General features: G+C 48.4%; 2 protein-coding genes across 5 annotated transcripts; both read right to left on the bottom strand.

Moving 5' to 3' along the window:
- Positions 1-6,099: 6,099 nt before the first annotated feature.
- Positions 6,100-15,087, bottom strand: slc52a3-1 (solute carrier family 52 member 3-1). Of its 4 annotated transcripts, XM_023835254.2 has the most exons (5): positions 14,837-15,086; positions 14,627-14,697; positions 10,420-11,495; positions 9,805-9,928; positions 6,100-9,293 (listed from the first exon to the last, which is right to left on the bottom strand). In XM_023835254.2, the coding sequence occupies exons 3-5, from the start codon at positions 11,415-11,417 to the stop codon at positions 9,081-9,083; spliced, it is 1,335 nt and encodes a 444-aa protein (XP_023691022.2). In that variant the 5' UTR covers positions 11,418-11,495; positions 14,627-14,697; positions 14,837-15,086; the 3' UTR covers positions 6,100-9,080. The 4 variants fall into 4 exon arrangements, with proteins under 4 accessions (XP_023691022.2, XP_023691023.2, XP_023691024.2 ...); XM_023835255.2 differs by lacking the exon at positions 14,627-14,697 and having other exon boundaries at positions 14,792-15,087; XM_023835256.2 differs by lacking the exon at positions 14,627-14,697 and having other exon boundaries at positions 14,896-15,087.
- A 1,381-nt stretch (positions 15,088-16,468) lies between these two features.
- Positions 16,469-22,598, bottom strand: LOC111855732 (ubiquitin-conjugating enzyme E2 variant 1-like). Its single transcript, XM_023835000.2, has 4 exons — positions 22,462-22,598; positions 20,476-20,624; positions 18,476-18,601; positions 16,469-16,960 (listed from the first exon to the last, which is right to left on the bottom strand). Exons 1-4 carry the CDS (start codon positions 22,517-22,519, stop codon positions 16,814-16,816), a joined length of 480 nt encoding a protein of 159 aa, XP_023690768.1. The 5' UTR covers positions 22,520-22,598; the 3' UTR covers positions 16,469-16,813.
- Positions 22,599-24,739: the final 2,141 nt, after the last annotated feature.

The following is a 24,739-nucleotide window of genomic DNA, read 5'->3' as shown; positions in this document are numbered from 1 at the left end:
AGCAAGCAGTAAATTCGGTCTGACGGTACAATTCCATTAACACGCTTGGTCCGTTAAGGCGTCCTCTGGCTCGCAGAGCGACACACGTACGGTACGCAACTCAGCACCACCATAAAAATGAATTTTTGGTGACGTGCTTTAAAAAAAGACCAGAAAAGTGGTCAGTAGCACATGTCAGATTTTGAGAAAAAGGTTGAAGTTCTGAAGGTCAGCTGTGCCCCCCTGAACATGCCCCCCCACCCCGGACACGCCATCCCCTCGGCCTGCATCCAAATGGGCACTTTCTTCATTGACACAGCCATTACAACAACAACCCCCCCCCCACCCCCACCAATAAATTGTGGGATCTGTGAATCGTGAATAGCCATACTCTCCTGCCCCAATCGCCTAAGTTATTGGACTCAGCAGAGGAAATACTAATCCCAGAGGTGGGGGCTCCATGGCAAACCCCACACCCTCTCACCTGCACACCAGACAATTACACTCTGCACATCAGGTCTGCAAACCCAATGGGGCACAATGCCAGATTTGGGCTCCGCCCACTTTTTCATGCAGTAGATGGGTTTGGGTCAGTATTGGGCTCACTGTAGCATCATGGCATTTAATTGTTGTACTAATGCATACAACATAGGAGGTGCAAATACTTCACACAAGTGTCAGCGTATGCCGATAGCTAGCAAATGCCTGTCATGGAAATAAAGAATAAAATTGCATAGGGTGAGCTTTTGACAGTTAGGAACAGTTGGGGGAAATGTTGATTTGTGGAAGCAATTCTATCTGATAAGGCTAACTGCCTAGTTATGTTTTTGAAACGTCACATTTGCATGTAAGACAGCAAGTTCATGTGTTCATTGTGTGTATGTGTTAGCATGTTTGAGCCAATGCAACATCACATCGTAAAAGCTGCCATCAGTTTTAAGTCGGGCTTAGGCTGAGAAATTCCGCTAATATTTATGCTTGGGCTCGGTCGGGCCTCAGTGTCGCGGCCCGGGCCAGGTTCCGGCAGACACTTCAGGCCTGTGAGGGATGTACACTATGCAATTGGCAGGCTAATTTGTAACCCTCTGGGGAAGCGTAGCGCCACCGGCTAGCTGGCAAATGACGCCAGCGGCTTGCGGATTTGGGGTCTCGTGTCAAACAGACCCCGCAGACCTGCTTTGGGATTCAGGACTGTGCAGTAACATTTCCTGAAGTGGCTATGATCCTGTCAGGAAAGATAAACACGTAGCCGTTAGCGCAAAGCGGCTCTGCTAGGCGCCCCCTAGCCACCCTCTCCACAGACGTGGTCCTCGGGGTTTGTCCTCTGTGATAATAAAGCAGGATTATTTATGTCACCCCCCCCCCATCAGAAGTGGGGCCCAGTAACGATCCTCCAGCGGCCGCCCTAATACCGCTTGTTTGTGCTAATTAAGGTCTGGGCAAATTTAAGCAGCGTTTTAATTACCTGCCAATTAAGACGCCAGTTACTGGACCGGAGGAAACGTGAACCGGCGGCACTGGCGTGGGGATGTGGGGCCTGACCGGCTCGCAAGTCCGTCAGGGACACGAGCATAAACACGCACAGACGCGCACAGACACGCACAGACGCGCACAGACACACAAGCATCGCAGGCACACTGAAACATGTGGGCATGCTGGGAGGCCAGAGGCTGAGCCAGATCTGGCTGCGACTTGCCTGATTGGCTGAGACATGTCTGCACACGCCCCAATTATGGGCGTGTCCTTGATTCATGAGGTCACTGTATTAGCACTATCAACATATTGCCTCGTTTCTGCGTCTTGGACCATCTGCATTATTTTGTATGTCCTGTATTATTTTGCATTGTATTGTTTTGCACCATCTGCATTGTTTTATGCTGTGTTTAGTAACTGAGTGAGGCTGCATGACTGAATGAGGCTGAATGACAGCGTTCTAATGCACCTGTTGCATGTGGTTAGTAAAGAATCATGGCTAGGCTATGAAAACATGAGCTGCATTTCTATAAAGGCCAATATGCCTTAAGTATTTCAGAGCAGGCGTTATAAAAATATGTCTCTGTGACTAAGAAATCTTCTATGTTTGTTGAATTAGAAAGTTTATGTGTAATATAATTCACATACGTACAGTATAAACATATTTCTCAGTAACTCCTGCAGGAGTTTGCCACTGTCCCCTAGTCACACAGGATTCCTGCAGGGACTCTAATTTCCTGCCACATCTCTAAGGTACCTGTACTGTGTGTGTGTGTGTGTGTGTGTTCCCTACAATGGACCTGCATCCCATCCAGGGTATATCACTGTGTCGTTGTGTCTTGTGCAGTCTGGTATAGGCTGCAGGCCTCACCCCAATAATTCTGACCTGGATGGAGGATGGATGGATGCATGGATGGATGGATGGACAGATTAGCCTTCCACACCATCCAGAAAAATGGCCCTCAAGCAGCCAGTGAATGATCATTCACCCCCCTGGCCCAAACATGGCAGCGAGTGATGTTTGGCATAAAGCACTAGGGGAACTGCATTTGTAGCACAAGAGCATGAAAGGTCAGCATTTGCATGTGACTAGCAGAGCAGGGCGGGATTCAGGTGAGCCCGAGTCACTGCCCACTCCCTGCCGTATACCCACTGAAGACACTATACAGTCCCAAACACTGTGCAGTCCCAAACACCATACAGTCCCAAACACTGTGCAGTCCCAAACACCATACAGTCCCAAACACTGTGCAGTCCAAACACCATACAGTCCCAAACACTGTGCAGTCCTAAACACTGTGCAGTCCCAAACACTATACAGTCCCAAACACTGTGCAGTCCCAAACACCGTGCAGTCCCAAACACCGTACAGTCCCAAACACCGTGCAGTCCCAAACACCATACAGTCCCATACACTATACAGTCCCAAACACTGTGCAGTCCCAAGGACTGTGTACAGTTCAAACACTGTACAGCCCAAAACAGTGTGTACTGTCTCAAGCACTGCATACAGTCCAAACACTGTACAATCCCACTGTGTAAAGATAGAAACACTGTACAGTCCTATACACTGTATACAGTACCAAACACTGTACAGTCGCACTGTCTACAGTCAGAAACACTGTACAGTCCCAAGCACTATGTACAGTCCAAACACTGTTTCCCACCCTGTTGTCTGACTATATCCCAGACCCAAGGCTCCCCCCCCCACAGAATTTAGAGTACTTCACTGTACGTGTTCCGCCACCAAGCCCCCTCGCGTTTGAGAATATGCATCTTGTACGAGCTGAATGAAATCTTGCTTGGGCTTTGTGATAGCTTCGTGATCCCAGGAGCGTATGGCATCACACAGCGCCCCCTACAGGATTTTGGGTGAAAACAGGTATGGGGATGCCCCCCCCACCACATCCGAGCTACACACCCCTAAATGCTTGCAGGTGAAGGGAAACACATGGGGGCCATTTGATGTCATCCTCAAAAGAGTACCAGAGCGGTGCTGGTCCCAGTCCAGCAGGCTCCTGCCCCCCCCCCAGTAAACACGCCCTGGCCCTGTCCCATCCTCATCCTCCCCTGGTTAACATCGAGCCTGTCAGGGGATATAAGTCCTCTTGAAAGGATGATGGCTCTCTAAAGTGGCCTCTCACTGGAGAGGGGCCATTTTCCACTTGACTGGCACCCCACACAAAGGACTCAGGACCCCCACCCCCACCCCCACCAGCACCCCACCCCCAATTCCACCACCTTGCCTCCAGCAGCTGTGCCTGCCTGGCCGGGTGGGGAGACCAGCTCAGAGAGAAGCGGAGCTTGGAGCAGCGTTGTGTATTTGTGGGCACACTGTGGTGCGGGTGCAGCCGATCCTCGAAGTTCAGTTACACCTGTCCATGCAGCGACCGTGCTCTCCAGGTTGGAGGGTTCGGAGACTAGGATGTGCTGGGGCTGGGGCGAATCTGCTGGTTTCGCCGCCAATCTCATGCACCAACAGAGTGTTGGGGAGGGTTAGCACTGCCCTGTCGCTAACTTCACTAGCATCCGGTCCCTCCCAGTCTCTGGTTTCTTGCTGATGCCATGACGTACCGTCCTCGCTCACTGTGGTACCCAAAGGCGGACGCGTGTGTCTGTGTGAAATGCTGCCTGGCTCCCAGCCAGTAGGAGGCAGTATTAAGGAAACCAGGGCTTCCTGACCTCATTGGCCCTGCTGTATGAATGCCTGCACCTGTGAAGGTCCTTAAACTGTGGAATAATAAAGTCCCAACCAAAGGGTCACTTGCCTTTGGAAGCCCTTCCGGCTGACCCCTGACCTCGGTTGGCCTAGCAACCATGCAGCTATGACAACAACTCATTTGATCTGCAAACAACCAATGCATCACCTTCAGCACACGGATGACTATCAGTTACCAAGACCTTAAAAACATATGTGTTCATAACCACAAAAGGCCCGTAGCCTGTGCCAGGAAGCAGAGGAAAGGCAGGGGACACACTGCACACGATGCTACTGCATCGCAGTGCGTAACCAGTCCCACGCCAGGGGTCCCAGATCACCCCTCTGCCTGTTTTGGGCTCTGGGAGGAAACGCAGGGAGAAGCTACACGTTCAAACCCAATCAAACTGTGCCAACTACTGGGCCAGCATGGTGCCCAGATAAAAAGAGAAAGGATTCCTCTGAAGGCAGTGCAAATGTGCTGTTCATCAGTCACACTGGGGGGGGAGACGGTGTTTTTATCAGGGAGCGAAAGCTTGCAGCCATCCCATAGCAGTCGCCCCGTTCCCCCTTGTTCATCTGCACATGCTTGGATGCCCACATGACTTCCTGCTGGGCCCATGAGTCACTGACATGCCCCATAAGTTCGCTTCTTTACCGCGGCCGCTATCCGCCCGTCTCCCGCTCCTGGGACTAATTACTCCAGACTTCACAGGCAGAGAGACGGAGCACAGAACCTGCTGGAAATCCTAGCCATCGCTGTGAGCCGTTCCTTTCCACTCGCCTTCGCTCCCCAGCCACTCGCGTCTTTCCGTCTCACGGCGCTACCGGCATCTGGTTGGACGCCCCGGGAGGTCCTGGTTTCTCAGTGTCACTACGGGGTGTTCAACAGGAGGGCAGCGACTGTGGTCAACTCAAGGACCGGTTGGGGTCGGGCAGGGCGAAGGGGGTTGTGATGTCGTTAATGTGAACACCTCACGCCCCATTCTTCTTATGCCTACGGAGTGAGTGCCCCCCTCCCCCAGAAAAAAGACTCACTGACAAGATAACAAAGGCATCACGACTTCGAGAGCCTCGCAGCTGTTCATGGGGAAACAAAAAGCTCATCCAGGGGATAGTGACGAAGGGGATCTTAATTACTGAGGAATATATTTCCATCAGGACCCGAGACCCCAGCGGGCAGCCCTGAGCGGGGGCCTCACACCCCATGAGCCACACCCCCATCAGACCCCTACCACCCAACTGCTGGGCCCGACAAGCACGTATGGACCACACCGCTGTGCAACTGTAGTAATTAGCGTGTGTGGCCATAGCACGCTTGCCCCCCCTCCATATAATTGGCCTTCCCATATGTGGTACTGTAAAGCAGCATAACGAAGAGTTCCCAGTGGGGGGGTGGGGGGGGCGGTGTTTGCTGACCTTACTGACCCCTGTGACAATGAGAGGCAGGAAACATCCACATACGTGCACTGATTTCCCCCTGGGGGGGGGGGGGGGGGGGGGGGGGCGGAGGTTTGGCAGCAGTTCATTAAAGCTTGTATGTGTCGACCCACAGTGATTTCAAAGCAGAGCCGGACTTCACATGGTGCGACGGTTATCAGAGGCGCCTGGCGGATGGGGAGCTGGCAGTGACACGGGTCACTGCTATGGGACCCCACCCCCCCAATGTCACCAGGCTAGGGGACCGGGACACCTTAGTGACTTAAACCTGAAAGTAAACACATCTCGCACCTTGCACATCACCGTGGACCGTCAGTGCTGCCAGAACCAGACCTCTACATGTCAGCCTTGACACCCATCCGATGAAGTGACGTTTACGTCCGTTTCTCTATCTTCAGTTACCTTCTGCGTGCATTTTTCTGCACGCCTGTTTTTGGTTCGAGTTGGCAAATGGCCTACTTACTATCTACATGTTGGCCTAAGCACAAAAAAAACGATACAAGCAGGGGTGGGAACTTGAGAATTTTTATTAATAGCCAACAGGAATTGCTAGTTCAGCAAAAGTCCAACGTGCAAGTTTTTTTCCAGCAAGCTAGTGTTCAGTTTTTGTACTCACCATTCATTTAAATTACTAATCTCCAGTCCGGGATAGAGGTAAAGCAGATTACCTTCATTAGATAAGCTGACATCATAGATGTGATTAAGAAAAAGAAAACTCAGAAACTGTAAAGCATTTTATTATAGACTAAGACGATGTACTACATACGTCCGAATGGCTGCATTGAGTAGAGATGATTGAGCCTCTGGACACGCTGGAAGGAGTGACGACTGGGCGCCTTCCCTATCACAGGACGGCAGTTAAATGAGGCTAATCTTGTTTCGATTGACAGCAGCCACCCCAGACTGCTCATTTGGCCAAGCGGGGCCCCAGCCGGGAGGGGCCCGTGTCCCGGAGGTGCCCTCCCCCCACCCCGTCCCCCCTTTCTCTGAGCAGATGGGCCTCTCCCCAGCACTGCAGGCCAGCTCTGCACCGGAGCGACGGTGGCAGGATCTCATAGGAGCAGGGGGGGTGGGGGTGGGGGGGGAGTGTCCAGGTGGTGACGGCCCCTCCTGGCCAGCTGGAGGAGCAGTGGCCATCTGACAAATTGGAGGAGAGTCGAGCTCTCAAACCGGCGCTTTGCATTTCAATGCGGACCGGTGTGCTCCAATTACGGAATGGAGCTAATTATTCCAGCCGTCGTTTTGTTCGGGTATTCGGGTGTTTCCTCCCCCCGTTCGTTCCCATACTCGGAGTGATATCTGGAGGCTTCTGGACTTATTTCTTTTGCATCCTCTCTGTTCATCTCTTGTCACTTCCTGGCACAGATAAAATTATAGCGACATGCACACTTTGTATGACAACAATGGGGTAGCTATCAAAGACCATCGCAGGACATAAACAAACTTAGATACAATATAAGACATTAAAAATAAACAACAAAAGAACACAGTTTGTATTTTCATGGCCAAGGAGAAAGCCTGCTGTCAAATGATACTGATTACAATCATTAATCTCCACCGCTATTCACTCCCCAGTTAATTCTTTTATGTTGGATCACACATTTGAATCTCGTTTGCTCGGTTATGAATCCCGCTTGTTCGGAAACAGGAGGCCGGAGGACGAGAAAGGCAGGACTGTGTGCCTATGGAGCAGCAGGACACGGAGCGCCGAGCCGGAATTTCGTGAGGTGTCCTTGCTGTTCCCCACGGAGCTCATTCCGAACTGCCCCAGGTGTAAAAACTGGCTGCGGGCACCGAGGCGGCCCAGAGCTTTCCAGTCACATTTAAGAAGCCGCCGGACAGTTTTATTTGTAGAACTGCTGCAGGGTAACAGGTGCTCCCCCGCCAGAACTGACTGAAGCCCCCCAGCCTGCATGTAAGGGGGTTATGAAGAATGCGGCCCCTCCCCCGATGGCCTTTTGCATTCTCGGTAGCAGCTGGGGCAGTTCCATCTATCCTACGCTCCTCAAATGACCTCAGAACAAGAAGGACATCCAGGAGGCAAGGCGAGATCCAGGGGGCGCTCTCTGGTGACCACATCCCGATCCAGCAGCTGATAGAACCTCCTTCTGCCTGTGATTAATTAGTGTTTCCAAACACAAACCTAGGGCCATGACACGTCCTTTGTATTTGCCTGACCTAGTGCCCTCACCTCCCCACAACCCCACCCCACCCCAGCCCGCCCCTGCCCTGTCCGCGGCGAAGGGGAGCAGGCAGGCGACAGCTGTGGACTGGAGAGGGGACAGTCCCTTTCCCATGGAACCCTGGCACCGTCCGGTTCCGCCAGGAGGCACGGCCATATGCGTGCGGCCCCCGCTGGCTACGCCGAGGCGCCCCCAACCCGCCGACGCGGAAACAGAGCGGGGTGGCATGGAGGTGGAGGGAAAGAAAACACCCACGCTCCCGCACAAAGACTGCAAGGCGGCGTGTCAGGGTCACACGGCGGTCCTGCGGGAACTGCAGTCAAAGTTCGGCGCGATGCAACCCATTCCTGACTTTGCCAAACAACGCCGACAAAGAATTCAACAAAGTCACGTACAACCCCGGTGCCTTTCAGAGCCGCAAACCGCGATAAGATTAGTTAGAGCAGGAAAACATGGTTTGACTACTTCGGTCATAATGAATTTGATTAATTAAGCGCCAGCAAGTGAACTAAATAACTAGCATTTAACATATACACTGTTCACAGACATTCAACATATTAGCATGGGCAGACATAAAATTTAAGATAAAAACGGACATTATTCAGATTATCTTTCTATCATGCAAATTAATAAGATTAGACCGGTAAATTTTTCATCCTGGAGCCAAAAAACAAACACGGTCATACAAACACTGGAGTTCAATTACCCCTAGCAGGAAAAGCTCAGTTCCTCGCCTCTTGCTTTACTCGAATAAATTCATTTTGAAAGTCAGTGACCTGAGAAGGCAGTAAGGCACATTACAGGAGCTCGACGTGCGGATGTTCTGAAGACGGAGGCGTTTTCTTTGGTCTGGCGCCCCCTCTAGTGTTGGCTTGTCGAAATGACAACCACACGAAGGACGTATGAATTCGTTACAAATTCTCAGCGGAAACAGCTTATAGGGTTGCGAGACAAACCAGGCAACAAAACTTTTGCATCAGAATAAAAAGACCGCGTTTTACAGTCAGATATTAAATGTTAATGTACATAAAATTAAAACATTAATAGAATTGTATACTATAAAATTAACTTTTAGCTGAAAAACTCACCCTCAGTGTTTACTCTCGGCTTCTCGGTATGGTTTGTCTGTGGCGATGGTGCTTAAAACTAAAATATATGGTCCAATAAACATTGCTTGCATTATCGATGAAAGGATCGGGACTCAAGAGATAAAAAAAAAAATCAATCAATAAATATTGTTCGTGGGTACTTCAACAACCTTCCCCCATAATATGCTTGGATGGTTTTTTTTTTTTTTTAAATCGGCTTCATAGGGGACACTTGGTGCCGCAGAAATCCCCGGCGCGGAACACGTGGTACACATTGACCAGCGGGAACATGATGAGCGCCCCCAGCAATGAGCCGGTCTGCACCGCCGCCCCGCACCAAACGAGGGCGCTGTGGCTGTGATCCCGCAGAATCACCCCCAGCATCACCTTCACGTAGGACAGCGCCCCCACGAAGAGGACCCAGGATATCACCTGCGGGGTGCCGAGTGAAACAGACAGATTAGGCAAAACATTTAATAGACAGCTGCATCGGTAATATCTCAAGTAAGCAAAGTACAAATCTCCATCCATATATTTCGCTACAAAGTAACAAGCCTACAGTTTTAATGCATAGTCTTCGAGGCACTGTACAACGACCTATGACTATATGTCTAAAAAAAGGTAAAATGGTTATTATTGCTTTCATATTCTACTACTTTGCGTTGTATAACTCCAGCGTCTGCTATTAATTGGAAGATGAAATTCTAGACTCGGGTAATATTTGTAGACTATTCTGAGTTAAAATTTGGTTAAACTCTTGCCAGCAAATTTTACTGCTGCCGAATAGTGAAAGGACAGATCTCCGTAGGCATCATTAGAGAGCGTCATGGAGCTGCTGTCAGTTTGAGGGAGACTCTCAGAATATTCGAAAGCGGTGGGATGTCTGTCACCCCAGATGACCCAAAGCAGCATTTGCACTGGGATGTGTGGATGATGCACTCACGATAAGGGCTTCTCCTGCCGCAGAGCCCTGGAGCGGGGGGCAGGGGCTGAGGGAGGCCATGGCCATGTTGTATGAACCGAAGGCCGTCCCCAGTAGACACAGGAGGCCCAGGAACACCAGGGACCTGGAGTGCAGGACGGGGAGAAGCGTAGTCAGGGCACCAAGATGCCCCGAAGCCTATAGCATGCACTATGTGAATAACTTCTCCATCCTGCATAATGCGGTGAACCTGGAGCTTATCCCAGGACATGAGGCTGGCAATCCATCCATCCATCCATCAATCAATCAACCCATATTTTTTAACATGAGAATTCTTGGTGATATAGTGGTGCAGTGGGTAGTGCTTTGCCTCACACCCCTTGTTGACCAGGGTTCAAGTCGCTATCTCTGCTCTATGCCTTTCCATGTCATTGTGGGGTTTTCACTGATTTCCCCTCACAGTCCAAGAACAAAAAAGGTGAATTTGCGTTGCCAAATGGAGTGTGAGTGTAGCCTCTGATGGGTTGGCACCCCATCCTGGATTATTCCTTACCCTGTGTTCATAGCTTCTGGGATAGACTCCAGACCCCCATGACCCTGCATAGGACAAGCAGGTATGGATGAAAAACATCTTACCTTTTAGGGAGAAACATGGCAATGACACAAGCTACAGGGTTGGCCATCGCCGCAAGGGCTGCAGAGAGGTGATAGGCCACGTTCCCATAGGGCATGCAGGAGTACGTCTGCACTGACGGCAGCACGCCATTGGTCAGCCCGTTCACCCAGATCACCAGGAAGTAAATGAAGGCAAACTGGTGCCTAGAGTATGCCGGCTTCAGAAGCCGGAGCCAGGACTGGCCTGGTTCAGCAGGGCCACCATCGCTTGGGGCTGTCAGCACCTCAGGGCTGTTCAGGCCATCGGAGACGGAGACCACTGATTCGGCCGCAAGATTCTCCCTCGAAAGTTCACATGTTCTTGGAACCCGGTTTAGGAGGACAAAGGCGATCAAGCTGAGGACCATCATGGCGGCGAGGAAGAAAAAGAAGATCTCCGTGGAGAAGTTGGGAGGGAGGTACTGGGTCTGGATGGTGCTTGTGTTCGAGGTTGTGCTGTTGGGGGACAGGGTGACGTTGACGCACTTGGCGATGCCCACGCCCTGCGCGAGGGCCACCAGCCCGGGCACGAAGCCGCTGAGGCCCTCGCCAATGAAGAATGTGGTGATGTACTTGGCCGGCAGCTGCATCATGAAAGGCAGGAAGGTGACCGAGGAGGTGCAGTCCACCAGGGACAGGAAGAAGGTGATGACGAGGAAGGCGGTACTGTGCGGCGAGCCGAGCATCACCGAGGTCTTCGTCCAGAAGGCAGGAAGCAGGAAGCAGGCCGCCACTCCGACGGCCAGAATAACGTAGATGACGAGTCGCTCCTTCAGCCTCCCGGGGCAGAACTTGTGCATGAGGGTGACCAGCAGGGGGCCCACGTTGGCCAGCTGGATGATGACAGTCAGGTAGGATGGCAGGTCCCAGCCCTCAGGCAGCCTGTTGACGATGAGCGGTAGCTCCACCCACAGGCCGTTGATGGCGACCCAGGATCCCAGTCCGAAGGTGCAGGCAAGCAGGTGGACCAGCAGGGCCATGGCTGAGCGGTTAAGCTGCTGATCCCTCACTAATATCTCATGCAAACAGCTTCCCTAAAAGGCATCCGTCACCGTTTCCTAAAAGAACAGCACAGGTAGACACGTGTAATGAAGACAAATAATAGTCCTGGCTGGTATTTTATTCAGATAATGCTAACTGTTCTCGCAGTTGGAAATGGGATCCAATTCAGGCTAATATTCAGAATAAATTAGCACTGATCCAAAAATTATATATTCACCAAGATTATAGTAAACATATAGTGTTTCGCATCCTGCTCTTCGGGGACTGTCAGACAGTTCGTTTTTGCTCCCTCTCAGCTCTCCTTCTGTATGCTACCAGATTTTTGCTACCTCTTCAGTTTAACTTAATCTCAGTGTCAGGACTATTTTTAATGTTTCGCAGCAATGAGAGAGGTTTCATTTCAAAAGAGGTGCAATGTTAATATCGATCTCGCCTGCTATGGACGTGCAGTTGTTACATCACAAGGACTGCGAAGGATTGCGAAAACATTTTTAATCTGTCATAGGAAACAAAACAAGTCATCATCCTTTTCATCGTTGCTCGTTCATGGGCAGTGTGGCACGTTTGTGAGAAATTTAACAAAAACAAGTGAGGAGTAGAAAAATATGAACGTACTGGTTACCAAAAGATGCTGTATTTGTGATCCCATAGAAACAATATTGAGCTAAAGCAAGTGATTTGTCTGCACTGCTTTGTGTCTGTTGGAAGAACTCATGGCATCACCACCCATGTATTTGATAATTCATGTCTCATAATTTAATTGTTAGAATTCACCAGAATGTGACTGAACTACTGGCTTGCCTTTCTACTAAAAAGGCCTATTGCAATATTTATCACAAAAATTTCAGATATCTCTGTTAATTGTCCCCAGTATCGAGCCCTTTTTTGTATGAAGATAATTTTCCAGAGGGCTTTCTAAGCCAGAGAAGTATGGTTAGAATTGTGTTAAAAATAAAGAAATTGCCGCTTGCATTAAATACCTAAGGCATCAGAACATTAAACGTTTCTGTATGTTATTGTACTTCAGCTACCTGTTCAGTTTAATTTATTCAGTTTCATTTATTTTACGTTATCCTTTTATAGAGATTAGTAATATCTCATTTTTTATGAAAAGAAATATTTTGATATTAATGCAGTATACATGATTTTGTGTGTGTGTGGTTGGGGTGGGGCAAGGCAAGGTTAAGCAAATAATTGATAATTTGTTGAATAATAACTGGGGCAATTCAGCTAGTAATTCTGTCTGAAATGTCCATCCTTTCTACCTTTTCAGAGGATTGATACTGTCAGTTTACAGACCCAGGTGGATCCATAACAAAAAGCATGTTTACAGCTGAGTTTAGATACCATCTTAATTACTACTGGTTTTCAATTCAGCATCAAACAGGAAGCTTACAATTCATAGCATACAGTGCTAAACTGCATTTGAGAAAACGTTTCTCCAGGCTGGGTCTTACGGAGTTAAACTAGATGAGCAGCAGGATTACTTGCATTGTTCTGGCACCTCTCTGTTGACCAAAAGCCCAGGTATGTGGAATATTGTTCCAGGGATTTATTATGAAGACTAATAAGTAAGTTTTGATACCTCTGTCGCATTGAAGCTGCTTCTCCACGGCCTGTTTCAGGTCTGAATTGAACCACCTCTGATTCAAAGGCAGTTCTGTAGCTACCAGGTATTTCATACGTACCACACACGCTTAGGTAGGTCCGGGTGACCACGGGTCCAGCCACTCGGAGTCCATAGCCAGCAATGCAGTACGATAAAACGATTATGCCTGTAAACCCTACTGGGTCTTTTGTCAAACTCGACGTACAGCACAGATACACTAAAACCAAACTGTGACTGCAAATGCACAACCCTGAAAGTTTATCATTTTAAATGTCACAATGACATTGACGTTGCTTGTGGATATTTAGGCATGGTTTACATTTCTGTAGGTAGTGCTGACTCTGAAGAATTATTTAAACACTACTTGTGCAAGTAATCATGTGGGGAAAATATTATGTATTTAACCGAAGAATCAGGGTAATCTGAACAATTATTCTGCATTTTAATACTACCCAAGAAAAATGCAATTTACAGTTTTATAGTCTATTTATTCTCTCCAATTAATTAATTTGGCTCAGCTTTTGTAGATTTCTCCCCTGTCTGTGGTTATAAGCTAAGGTGTTCTGGGAGAATTTGCCATAAATCAGTTTAACAACTCATTGATCACGGTGAATACACAACCATTGCTAGTCACCTTAAACTGGCATAAACTCATAAATAATAACGGCAGGCTGTGGTCTGAATGCAGTCATCAGCTCAGTCAGATATATTTAGCTGGGAGCTCAGCTGCATGCAAAAGCCCAGAGGAGCAGGACCCAGCAGTGTAATGTACTGTACCGTGACTTTCACAATGATCAGCTGTTTTTGGTGTCGGAATGAGCTGAAATGACTGCAGTCTACCACACGTAGGTATGACGTTTCCGAACCTGCTGACCTGAACCGTCACGTGGCTGGAGCAGAGAGCCAGCCTCCCTCCCGCCCGTAATGACCGCTCCCGTACTCACCGACGTGTGGCAAACCCGGCAGTCCATGAGCGAGAGAGACCCTCCGTTTTGTTACATGTGCTCAGGAGCTGCCAATGAGCAGACTGCCCCGTACTCTCTGCAGGGACCGCAGCTCTCACATGGGTGGTCCAGAGTCCACCCTGGCGGTGAGAACCTCCCCGCCGAGGGACGGCCTGAACTTCAGCCGTATCACACATTCCGGCCAGGAGGGGGGGGGGGGGGGCGAGTCTTATCCTCCCCTCCCCCCATTCTTCAATAAGAGGCAGGGGGATGTGTGTGCGTGGCCCTTCAAGGTCAATAGCTAGTTTAAAATGGCCCCTTTGTGAAAACACATGATCAGATCACACCAGTCGCGGCGTGACAGCAATTGAGGTCAGGATAGCGGAAGGAGTGTGTTCCCGCACGAGGTCGGGGGACAGAAACGACAGGCGTCAATATCCGTCACGAAGAGCAGGAACGTCCGCGAGCCACTTTTGCTCGAGGCTAACAGCACAGACTGTATCCTACAGCCCGAGTACAAAATGATACTGTGACTCATTTATCAAACAGTAACCCTGATTGGTCTGGGCGCGGCCGCGATTGTGGTTTAGCGCGACGGATTCAGACGCATGGGTGTAGAGCGGCCCAGACCTACCTGGAAAGGTTCACCTCCCCCAGGGACAGACCTGCTGGCCCTCAGCTCATCCGGAGGGGCTTTCTGATAGACTAAAAGACACCCTCAATGTTGACAGCCATGATAGCGGGTTGATTACAAGCTAATAAGCACCTTAAAAGTCTATAGCCCTATTATTCAACTCACGGTCCTCGAGGTCCGAGCACTGCTGGTTTTCCAGCCTTCCTTTACCTGTCAGTCAGGTGTGAAGCCTCTGGCCAATCAGAATCAGTAATTATTAAACTAACTACCTGGGAGAACTGAAAACAAGGCATCGAGGTCCAGAATTGAAGAGCCCTGGTCTATAGGAAACACAGAAAGGAGAAGCAGACGCGAGGGTCATGGTTAACCGAAGGAAAGGCAGGGCAGAGACAGGAAAGGGCTGAGTCAGCTGATCAGTCATGTTTTGAGCATCACTGCCGGTTTCACAAGAGCAGCAGCTGCGGGCGATACAGTCCTGCGCTCACTAAGGAGCACGACGCGTTACTGGGTGAAGGTTCAATCTGCTGTCGCGGGGCAGTTACCGATAGCAGGCAGGGGGCCCGCATGACACGCGTAGTTTCCAAACTGTGCCCTCCCTTGGGAGCTACCAACTCACCAAAACGGGAGGGGGGGTTGGTCAGACCCCTGCAGCAGCAGCCATGATGAATGTTCCTCACAAAACACACAACATCACGAGGGACTGTATGACTGAGTTCGGCAAATAGAAAGGCAGTCAGACCGCAAGCTGTGTAAGACAGTTTACTTGCCATCTGGGCCAACAGCCTGAAGGAGTCAAGGTGAAATGTGACACGTTAAACTACTCAAAAATGCAGCGCTACTTCTGCAGAGACTGGTTTCAGAAACACCAAGGTACAGCTCAGCTACTCCCTTAAGTCCACTTCCAGGTAAAATACACCTGGGGCATCCTGACAGAGTCACAGGGCGGGAAGGGGGGGGGGGGTTAATAAATCCTGCAATATCTCTGCTTTTAAAGAAGAAAAAAGCAAAACAAACTCACTGTGACGACCATTATTCTTAAATGCCACAAAACAGTGATGAATGTGACTCACAAGCTCAGATCTGCTCCAGACCAGATGGAATTCAGTACCACTGCACAGCACCAGAACTGCCCACCGCCCTTCAGAACCGGACGGGGTTCCACCACCAAGCAGCGGAACACTCCACATGTCACATGAGACATGTACACCCTTACAGGTAACGTAATAAATAAAATGACCCCCAAGTATTAATTGGGTACATACCCTACAATGCAAGCAAAAACAGCAATTATTAAATACGCTGTCCCAAAATACTTTTTTCCCCCAATAGTATGTCCCAAATATTATCAGATGCAAAATAGCTTCAAGGTACAAAATGCCAACATTTGATCAACACTGAAGAAAGCAAGAGGCACAATCACAGCTGTCGCCTGAAGACATGGAGCAACCCCGTTACCGCGGTTTAACCTAACAGATGCTCTAACTAGGACAGGTGAAGCATCAACACGCATAACTCCAACCACAGAGCTGCTCCAGCATGGACTGGTAACTTGTTCTGAATTGCTGCTCATTTTCATCCATTTTCACCCAACCCGGACCAAGGACTGGATTAAGAGCTAAGGAGTAGACCAGCGTTTCCCAATCCGGTCCTCAGGGGTCTAAAGTCGGTCCATGTTTTTGCTCCCTCTCAGCTCCTGGTAGGGAGCAAAAATGTTTACTGTCTCTGGGTGCCCAAGGACCAGATTGGGAAACTCTAGTCTACTCCTTAATTCTTAATCTAAATTAATCCCATCAGTGAACATTCTTCCCCAGGCTAGAAAGAATACTACTTCACACTCAGCAGTGCACTCAATAAGATTATTTATGTTATTGTACAATCTGCATTTATAACAAATAATAATAATAAAAAAAGATTAGTAAGATGTACAGTATTCGAATGGTCAGGTCTGGGCCGCAGCCGTCGTCTTCATGGTCTCTGAGGCCCACAGGGAGCTCCAGAGATGGGGGGGGTGTGACGTGGGGGGGGGGGGACGACTCCTACAGTCTCCGAGGTAAGAGGCCTGCAGCTGTGCGGGGGGGCATTGCTGCCGGTGCGTGCCGCTGAGGTCGCGGGGCTGGATGGAGTGAATGCTGGAGGGATGGATGGGGGGGGGACAGAGAGAAAAGCAGCGGAGCAGTGAAAGGGGGCCTAGTTGCTGTAGATCTGTCCCTCGGGGGGCTGCGGCAGCTTCATGTTCTCCTTGCACATCATGAGTCGTCGCAGCTCCTGCAGCACGACGCGGATGCTGTACGAGTTCTGCCATTTGGCCAGGGCCGACACCGCCCGCGTGTCCACCTGGGGGCAGGCCAGAGCAGCATCAGCGACCCCCCGTGCAGGAAACCAAAGCCACCTGCAGAGTTACCACATCCCCGCCACTGACCCGCTCAAATACAAACCCTGAAATGAGACACTGCCCCCATCCCCGCTGCCCCGAGTGCGAGCTGGGACAACTGTACGGTCAGGTTTCCGGACAGCCGGTCACATGACCGGTCACATGACCTGCCACATGACCGGTCACATGACCTGTCCCAGGACCCTCAGTGTCCCTCACACCCCCCTCCGCACAGCACAAACAGGCCCGACGTGGGGGAGGGCCGTCTGACTGCAGACAGGGTGAGCCGTGATAAATAAACCACACAACATCTGCCGTGCACCAACGGGCATTTAAAATTAAACCATGCTGTAAACTAGGAAAACAAAAGTCACAAAATACCATAATCTAATGATGCTTTCACACAGTTTTCAAAGGTAAGCATTTACATGCACTGCCTTGCATTTTTTTATGTTTTAATACCTTAAAGGGGTAGTTCAGCCTAAAACTGAAAAAATTATATGTTTTAGTGTTAACTATCCATCTAGGTCGTTCTGCTGGGAGTTGCCTAATTGGTCTTCTCTTGAATATAATGGGAGTGAATGGCATCCTTTCTGTGATAATTAAAGTACCAGAAGAATACATTTAACAAATTCAACAGCAATGTCTGTTACCAGAAATCATGACCCCAGTTACTGAAGATAATAAACTGCTTACGGCAAAATCTGTGTAATTTAGGAACTGTTTTCTACTACAGAACTCTATGCAATAATATGATTGATGTACATAGTTCGTAGGAGAAAACAGTTGCTGCTTGTGAAACATTATCTTTTTTTCAGTTTTGGGGTGAACTGTCCCTTTAAGTTTTTGAGTAAAAAGTATTATGTGCCTTTGTGGCTGTATGGAATCTGAAACATTTCCTGTCACTAAGGAAATTCTGTCACTGTATTTTGTTCTTACAATTAACCAGAAAACGTAACGCTACCCTGTCCACAAATCTGGCAAGACAGCACAGGATAGGACAGGACAGGACAGCACAGTTAGGTAGATGGATGACAGACGGAGAGAGAGACACAGGACAGCACAGGTATGCAGACGGATGACAGACGGACAGAGAGACACACAGGGCAGCACAGGTAGGCAGATGGATGACAGACGGACAGAGAGAGACACAGGGCAGCACAGGTAGGCAGATGGATGACAGACGGACAGACACACACAGGACAGCACAGGTATGCAGAGAGATGACAGACGGACAGAGACAACAGGACAGGACAGAAGCACCAGTATATATTTTATAAAATACTGGATTAGTTCCATGGGGTAATTACAGGATTAAGTACAAGCCCTAAAAAGCATCCTTCCGTTAGCAGCCAAAAAGCCAGCAGATTGTGAATGAGCACTTTGGAAAAACTCTGCATTACGGAGATTATGGGGGGGAAGCCCCACCGCAGGGGGGTGGCGTGGGGTGACCTCGGCGCTGCTCGGAGGACACTCACCACACCGTTCGAGGTATGCACGCCGTTCAAGTTGATCTTTGTCACAAATCTGACGAAGGGAGGAGTCTCTGGGTACCTGGGGCCGCACTCCACCTGTAAGCTGTACATCCTGTTCTCATAGATGGTCTGGGAGCAGAAGAGCACAGGGAGATTGCGTCACCTAGGAAACACCCTGACCTGCCTCTACACAGGCCTGTCACCGAGTGAGTCACAGGCGACGGGACCCGGCGAGAAGGAAAGGGGACGACGGGGGGGGGGGGGGGAGATGCCAACAGAGATGTGCCCACAGAATAAAGAAAAACAGCAGAGCGTGGTGAAGAATCACTACTGCTCTGCAGGACGGAATGACTGAAGGAGCCGCTCGCAGACACCTCATTCAGAGAGTCTGTCACCTCCTCTCTGCACGCTCCTACCCTGAGGTGCATGATCCGCCGTCTTCTGGGAAGGAAACGCACACAGATCCCAGACAGAAAGCGAGGCAAACGTATCCTAGAAACTTCCCTACGACCAGAAAACTGAGCAGAATGCAAGAACACAAAGCATGGAAAAATACAGAAACAATATTTGTCCTTAAATGTTCAATTTTAGATTTTTAATGAAGTGAGAGGGCAGTGCTTTCAACTACAGTAATGGATAACATGCATGTTATTTGCCATTTGTACAAGCATGTGTGCAAGACTATAGGAGTTTGGTTGTGATTGTCACATATCCCATCCTGCCCTTCCAGGAGAGACACACACAGGAGAGGGCGAAGCTTGGGCTCTGAGCACCAGTAGGGGTTAGGGGCCGCACTCACAGACCTCACAGTGATATTACACAGACAGCCACAGGAAGTCAGTGATCTTCTGGAACCTTGCGCAGGCCCCTAAGCTACAGACCCACACACTGCCCAAAATATTTATGTGAGATCCCAAGGCCAGCAGGACCCCTGGCATTCCTCTCCTGTCATACAACAAACTTATACATGCATTTATGCAGAGGCAGAGTGCTAACATGAGGTTTTTCCAGATCTGAAACATATCTTTTTTTCCCAGTTCATACCATACCAGTAAACCAATTAGGCATATTACTGTAGGTAAACGGAATACCAGAACGGAACAACTTCCATCTGATTATCTCGTTCATTTAGGCTGCTGTTATATAATAATAATTATTATGTACAGGGATTGACATAACTAGTACGCAAGTACGCATTCACCTTCAACGGCGATCGGTGCGGCAATCGATTGTTGTAACAGCGTGAATGTGTACGTATTTTATGTGCATTTGCGCCGATATGACAAGATATTATTGTGCATTTCACCTTTATATGCTAATTCGTACTTCATTTGTGATAGAGGTTAAAATGCACAGCAATTTCTTGTCATATCGGCGCAAATGCACATAAAATGCATACGTATTTGCACTGTTACATTAGTCGTTTGCGGCACGTTTCGCCTTTAAAGGTGAATGCCTACTCGCGTACCAGTTATGTCAATCCCTGATTATATACAATTAGTAGTATATATATATAAATATATATAAATTATTATTACTATTATTATTATTGTTCATCGGTTTATCCCATTCGGTTAGGCTGCTGTTATATAAGAATTATTATTATATATATATATATATAATAAAAAATACTATTATGTGTAAATATATCAATTATCATCTGTTTATTCTATTCTGTTAGCCTGCCGCTATACTGCTTATTGCTAACATACATACACATCGCAGTATGTATATAAACCCGTGTGTCTAGCCCCCCTTTTCTCACTGCCCTGTGTTTTTGAACTCTTAGTATTGAGACCCCCCTCTAGTGCTATTGCGTGCTGTGCGGTGGTCCTGAGATACACTAATGTATACCTGTGTATAGATGGTGACAGTAAAGCCCACCTGACTCGACTTGATCTGCACATCCATCTATTATAGGAGCAGGGCGCACAGCGGGGGAAGCCCCAGGCGGGATGTGGACATCACCTCTGTCACTATAACAACACACGGTAAATGCTCACCCTGGGAGGCCCTATGATCATCCCCCTCCAGCGTGTGAGGGTCATGTCCTCGTCATCTTCGAGGCCCCAGCTCACCGTGCCGTCTCCCACCCCCTTCTGACCCTCCTCCAGCTCCTCCAGCAGCCGAAAGTTACGTGGAACCTTCACGCCTGCAGACATACGAGAAAACATGCAGAGGGTGTTTCGGGAGGCATCCCTAACTGTGCCAGTCCTGAACCCCCCTGAACCCCCCCCCCCCCAAGGCACCAAGGACAAGAGACATCTGCTTCTAAGGAGGGGGGTTACAGGGTACACATCTAAAGGGATCACAAATGTTCATGGAGGAGGGGGAGCGAGTCGCCACAGAGCAGGAGAGCATTGCTGTTCAGGGTTCAGTGAGTTTGGTTCAAAGAGCGTTAATCTCAGTGCCTTCTGGCAGGTACACTAATTACTGCACAGAATAATATTTACTAAATACAGCAGTAACTTAACATCCACATGGTTTTGCACAAAAACATACAACTTATTTTCCTGATAGCAGTAGCACTATCATGTTAGAAGTATTAATGTGCAGGGAGTATCTCAAATACTGAAGACAAGGGAGTAACTTATTCATCCTCTGAAGAAGCGATACTATACAGCAGTTTTTCTCAAACCAGTCCTCAGGGACCCCAGACAGCCTGCGTTTCTGCTCCCTCCCAATTTCCTGGGACCATCTGTGGGACACACTGATGTTTGGAGAAATACTGGCATAACACATAAACTCTGTAAAGAAAATGCTTTTATATACTTCCCAAAAAGGATAAACTAATACAAATAGGAGAGACACCACATTTTCTTGGGTAGGTACTGGCGCGAAGCACTTACAATATTATTGCTTATTGCTTTTGATTATTTATTGACCTTATACACACATTATGCAATGACAAAAACGCCAGCCGAAGGTGGTCTATACATTTCAGTTTATACTACATTCTGGCTACTTAAAATATTAACAAAATGTTGTGTCAGCCTCCCGGGGACCTTATGATACAGCTGACGGATCTGAAAACCCTTCAACAGAACTTATTAGAAAGTGTAAATGAAGAAAGGAAGTGTTGTAAATATATGCGGCTGTAAATTTAACAAAAACACGCAGCTACTGCCGGTCAAAGCCAATGTGGCGCCCTAGGCGAAAATTAACGCCGGAGCCCCCCAGTCCGAGGCAAAGTAAAATTAGCTGGCAAGTCGGCGCCCCCTCAGAAGTTTTGCGCCCTAGGCGGCCGCTTATGCCGCCTATAGACCGGCCCTGCACGCAGCGCATAACATTCAAGTGGACAGGCGGCCGCATATTAGACAAGGGCTGCTGTTTGGGGGGCTGTATTGCAGCTGATCGCCCATATTTATAACGATCAGCGCATGTACCGAAAATCAGCCGCGCCGATGATTGCTCTGATAACGCAGCCCTGATCAGCCAGACTCAGGGGGACGCAAACAGGGATCCGGGATCCCAGCAGGCCAGACCTGGAGGCTGCGATCAGGGATCGTCCGAGTGGAGCCTTTGATTGCAGACTGGGCGATTTCTAATTTCGGGAACCGAGCCCCGGTCTCGGATAACCAAACCGTAGGGTTAGGGTTAGGGGGAGCCGGTTCTGCAGGCTGGCACGGCGTCCATAATACTGCACACGGATGACGCGGCGCGGGCCATCGATACGCCGAGATAGCAAGTCAGGCTAACTGGAAAAGCGTCTGAAAGGATGCACAGACACGATTTCCCGCATCGCCGAACGTTCAACGACGCCGCGGCACAAAGCCCAGGGCTACCAAACAGCCCGTCCGAACCTTGGACGCTGTCAAGCCCCGAAAAAAAAAAACACGGCAAACGCCCCCCGCCTTCGCTGTAGCCGCGCCGAGGGTCTAAAAGGGAAGCTGCCGCCTCGGATCCTACACGAAAGGGAGCCAAAAGATGCTCTAGTCTCGCCGCGCCGTGATGTGTAATTATCTTTTGTTAGTGGGACTTAGGTTTACCTGATCCGGCGGCGACCGCCATCTTGTCGCTCTGTAGCGAGAACGCGCACGCTCCCATGTCCGGGCACGGCCCCGCGGCGTGCACTAACCGAGCCTGTTAACCCTGCAGCGTGCTCCTAGTATTCACAGTCACAGTTAGTCACTTCAGTAGCAGTAGTGCTAGCAGGGGAATTAACAATAACAATGTTCTTATACATTCCTGATGACCAGATACACAGCATTCCTCCAGATTGTCCTGTCTTCTGTCTGGTTTTTCAGGGTTTAAAATGGCATATTCATTGCTATGATGACTGACCATCCATCCTGTTGTTGGTCGGCCTCTTTCTCTTTTACCTTTAACTTTTAAGAATGGTGTCCCGCACAGTAGGCCTAATATGTCCAAAATAAGATGACATGTGCTTTGAATGAAAATTCTGGCTTGATTTTTACCAGGAATGTTCTTGTTTGCTTTTCTTGTGGTTCGATGGTATTCATATGAAGCACCAGAGTTTAAGGGTGTCAACCTATCCCAGTTCTCCATTGTCTAGCTTTCACATTCATAAAGATTTACAGGAAATACTGTGGTCATTTCCTTATTCAGTGACATTTCAAATGTTATTGTAATATTATATTTTGTCTTTTGATGCAGCTTTCTGGAATTTTCTTCATAATACTTTTAAGAGGCCTTCATCTTCACTGATTTTGGCTATTCTTTTAATCTTGCCCATTTGTACTCTATGTCGTCCAGTTTGATCTCTTTGCCTCTCATTTTTTTTCAGAATCTTCTTGAATAAATACTTAGAATTCTATCCACCATTCCGCCGGTTCTATGTCAAGTAGGACCTGCATCTCAGAATAGTTTCTGAAATTTTCTTTGAAGACAGTTAGGTGTATTCTCCAGGCTTCATAAGTAGTTCACGACCTATACCACAAATTGGGTCCTGTTATCACTGTTTGTGTGGTGGCAGGATCGGCATTCCAGCCACTGGGGAAAACTCACACCCTTCTGTTTGGACTAGTGTGGTGCTGAGGTATCACCCACCGCACGGCTGCACTCAGGTTCTCACCCCTGAGGTGCTTTGTCATGTGGTGGATGCAGCAATGCACTGAAATCAGTGCACGCTCCTGACCGCTCTCCTCCTCACCACTGTTTGAATGCAGCTCTTTTGTCATTTGGCACTGATAACACAGTCTATTTGATTTGTGTGATGCTCCGGTGTATTGATCTGGGTTCTTGAAGAATGTACAGTATTGACACTGAAGAGGCCATTGTGTTTATAGAAAGCGATTAATTGCTCATATAAAGACCCACTTTCCAGGTCTGACTGGCCCGCTGAATTTCTGACATCCTCATTTCACATTCTAGCCGTCAGTCTCCTGCAACATATTGTTCATTTCCACCTGGACCAGCTCATAAACCTTTTCTTTATTGTTGTTTGTGCATAAGCCCATATAAATGTCATTTTGAAGGGGTATCTATGAAATCAAACTGGTATCAGCTATTCATTCACTGCATTATATCCAGTTAAATTTGTTTCAAAGTCCTTCCTGTCTATGAAAGCCATGCTATTTGTTCTTTATTGTCCATTTCCTGAGTGATAAATATTGTGTTCACCTGACTAAAAGTGTCCTTGTCTAGTCCAGAGTTTTCCAACCCAGTCCTTGGTGACATCCTAAATCTCTGTTGCCTAGTGTGTGTGGTTGGTTTCACCTGACACTTATTATTATTATTATTATTATTATTATTATTATTATTAATAATAATAATAATAATAATAATAATAGTTGTGGTTGTTATCAGCATCATCATTATTAGTAGTAGTAGTTGCTTTAACAATAATAATAATAATGCAATATGTAAAGTTTTATTAATAATTCTTACCAAATTAATTATGGTAAAAAATGGAAAGGTGCTTCATCGAATTGCATCAGTTAAGTGGCATATAATGACAAGAGCTGGATAATTCAGGTTCAGACCGGGATTTTGTTTCAACCGACCAGTTGGATACTCTGTGACTGTGAGCTCAACTGGTTGGTTGAAACAAAATCTTGGTGTGGACTTTGACTCTCTGGACCTGAATTACCTAACTCTGATAGTAACACAGATTACCTCATTAGTGACATATCTTTAACCATGTTACAGCATAATGGGCAGCAGGGTGACCTCATATTTCCATGGCTGGGCTCCATAGCATGGAGCCTTAGGTAGAGGTATTCCGGTGTTCAGCTCATGCCTGCACACCGTGGGCAAGCTGGAGATGCCCGTCACCTTAACCGCATGTCTTTGACCCGAGAGAGT

The sequence above is a fragment of the Paramormyrops kingsleyae genome, chromosome 6, assembly GCF_048594095.1.
Source record: "Paramormyrops kingsleyae isolate MSU_618 chromosome 6, PKINGS_0.4, whole genome shotgun sequence".
Taxonomy (NCBI): domain Eukaryota; kingdom Metazoa; phylum Chordata; class Actinopteri; order Osteoglossiformes; family Mormyridae; genus Paramormyrops; species Paramormyrops kingsleyae.
This window is presented reverse-complemented; position numbering and strand designations above follow the sequence as displayed.

What these genes read in the sequence shown, in the direction of transcription:
- slc52a3-1 (XM_023835255.2), bottom strand. Translation starts at nt 11,417, where the DNA reads ATGGCCCTGCTGGTCCACCTGCTTGCCTGCACCTTCGGACTGGGATCC. An exon ending in GCCATGTTTCTCCCTAAAAG is followed by an intron (nt 9,929 to 10,419) that starts GTAAGATGTTTT and finishes CCTGCACTCCAG; the next exon opens with GTCCCTGGTGTTCCTGGGCC. An exon ending in CGGCAGGAGAAGCCCTTATC is followed by an intron (nt 9,294 to 9,804) that starts GTGAGTGCATCA and finishes GGCACCCCGCAG; the next exon opens with GTGATATCCTGGGTCCTCTT.
- LOC111855732 (XM_023835000.2), bottom strand. Translation starts at nt 22,519, where the DNA reads ATGGGAGCGTGCGCGTTCTCGCTACAGAGCGACAAGATGGCGGTCGCC. An exon ending in GGCGGTCGCCGCCGGATCAG is followed by an intron (nt 20,625 to 22,461) that starts GTAAACCTAAGT and finishes GTATGTCTGCAG; the next exon opens with GCGTGAAGGTTCCACGTAAC. An exon ending in TGATCATAGGGCCTCCCAGG is followed by an intron (nt 18,602 to 20,475) that starts GTGAGCATTTAC and finishes TTCTGCTCCCAG; the next exon opens with ACCATCTATGAGAACAGGAT.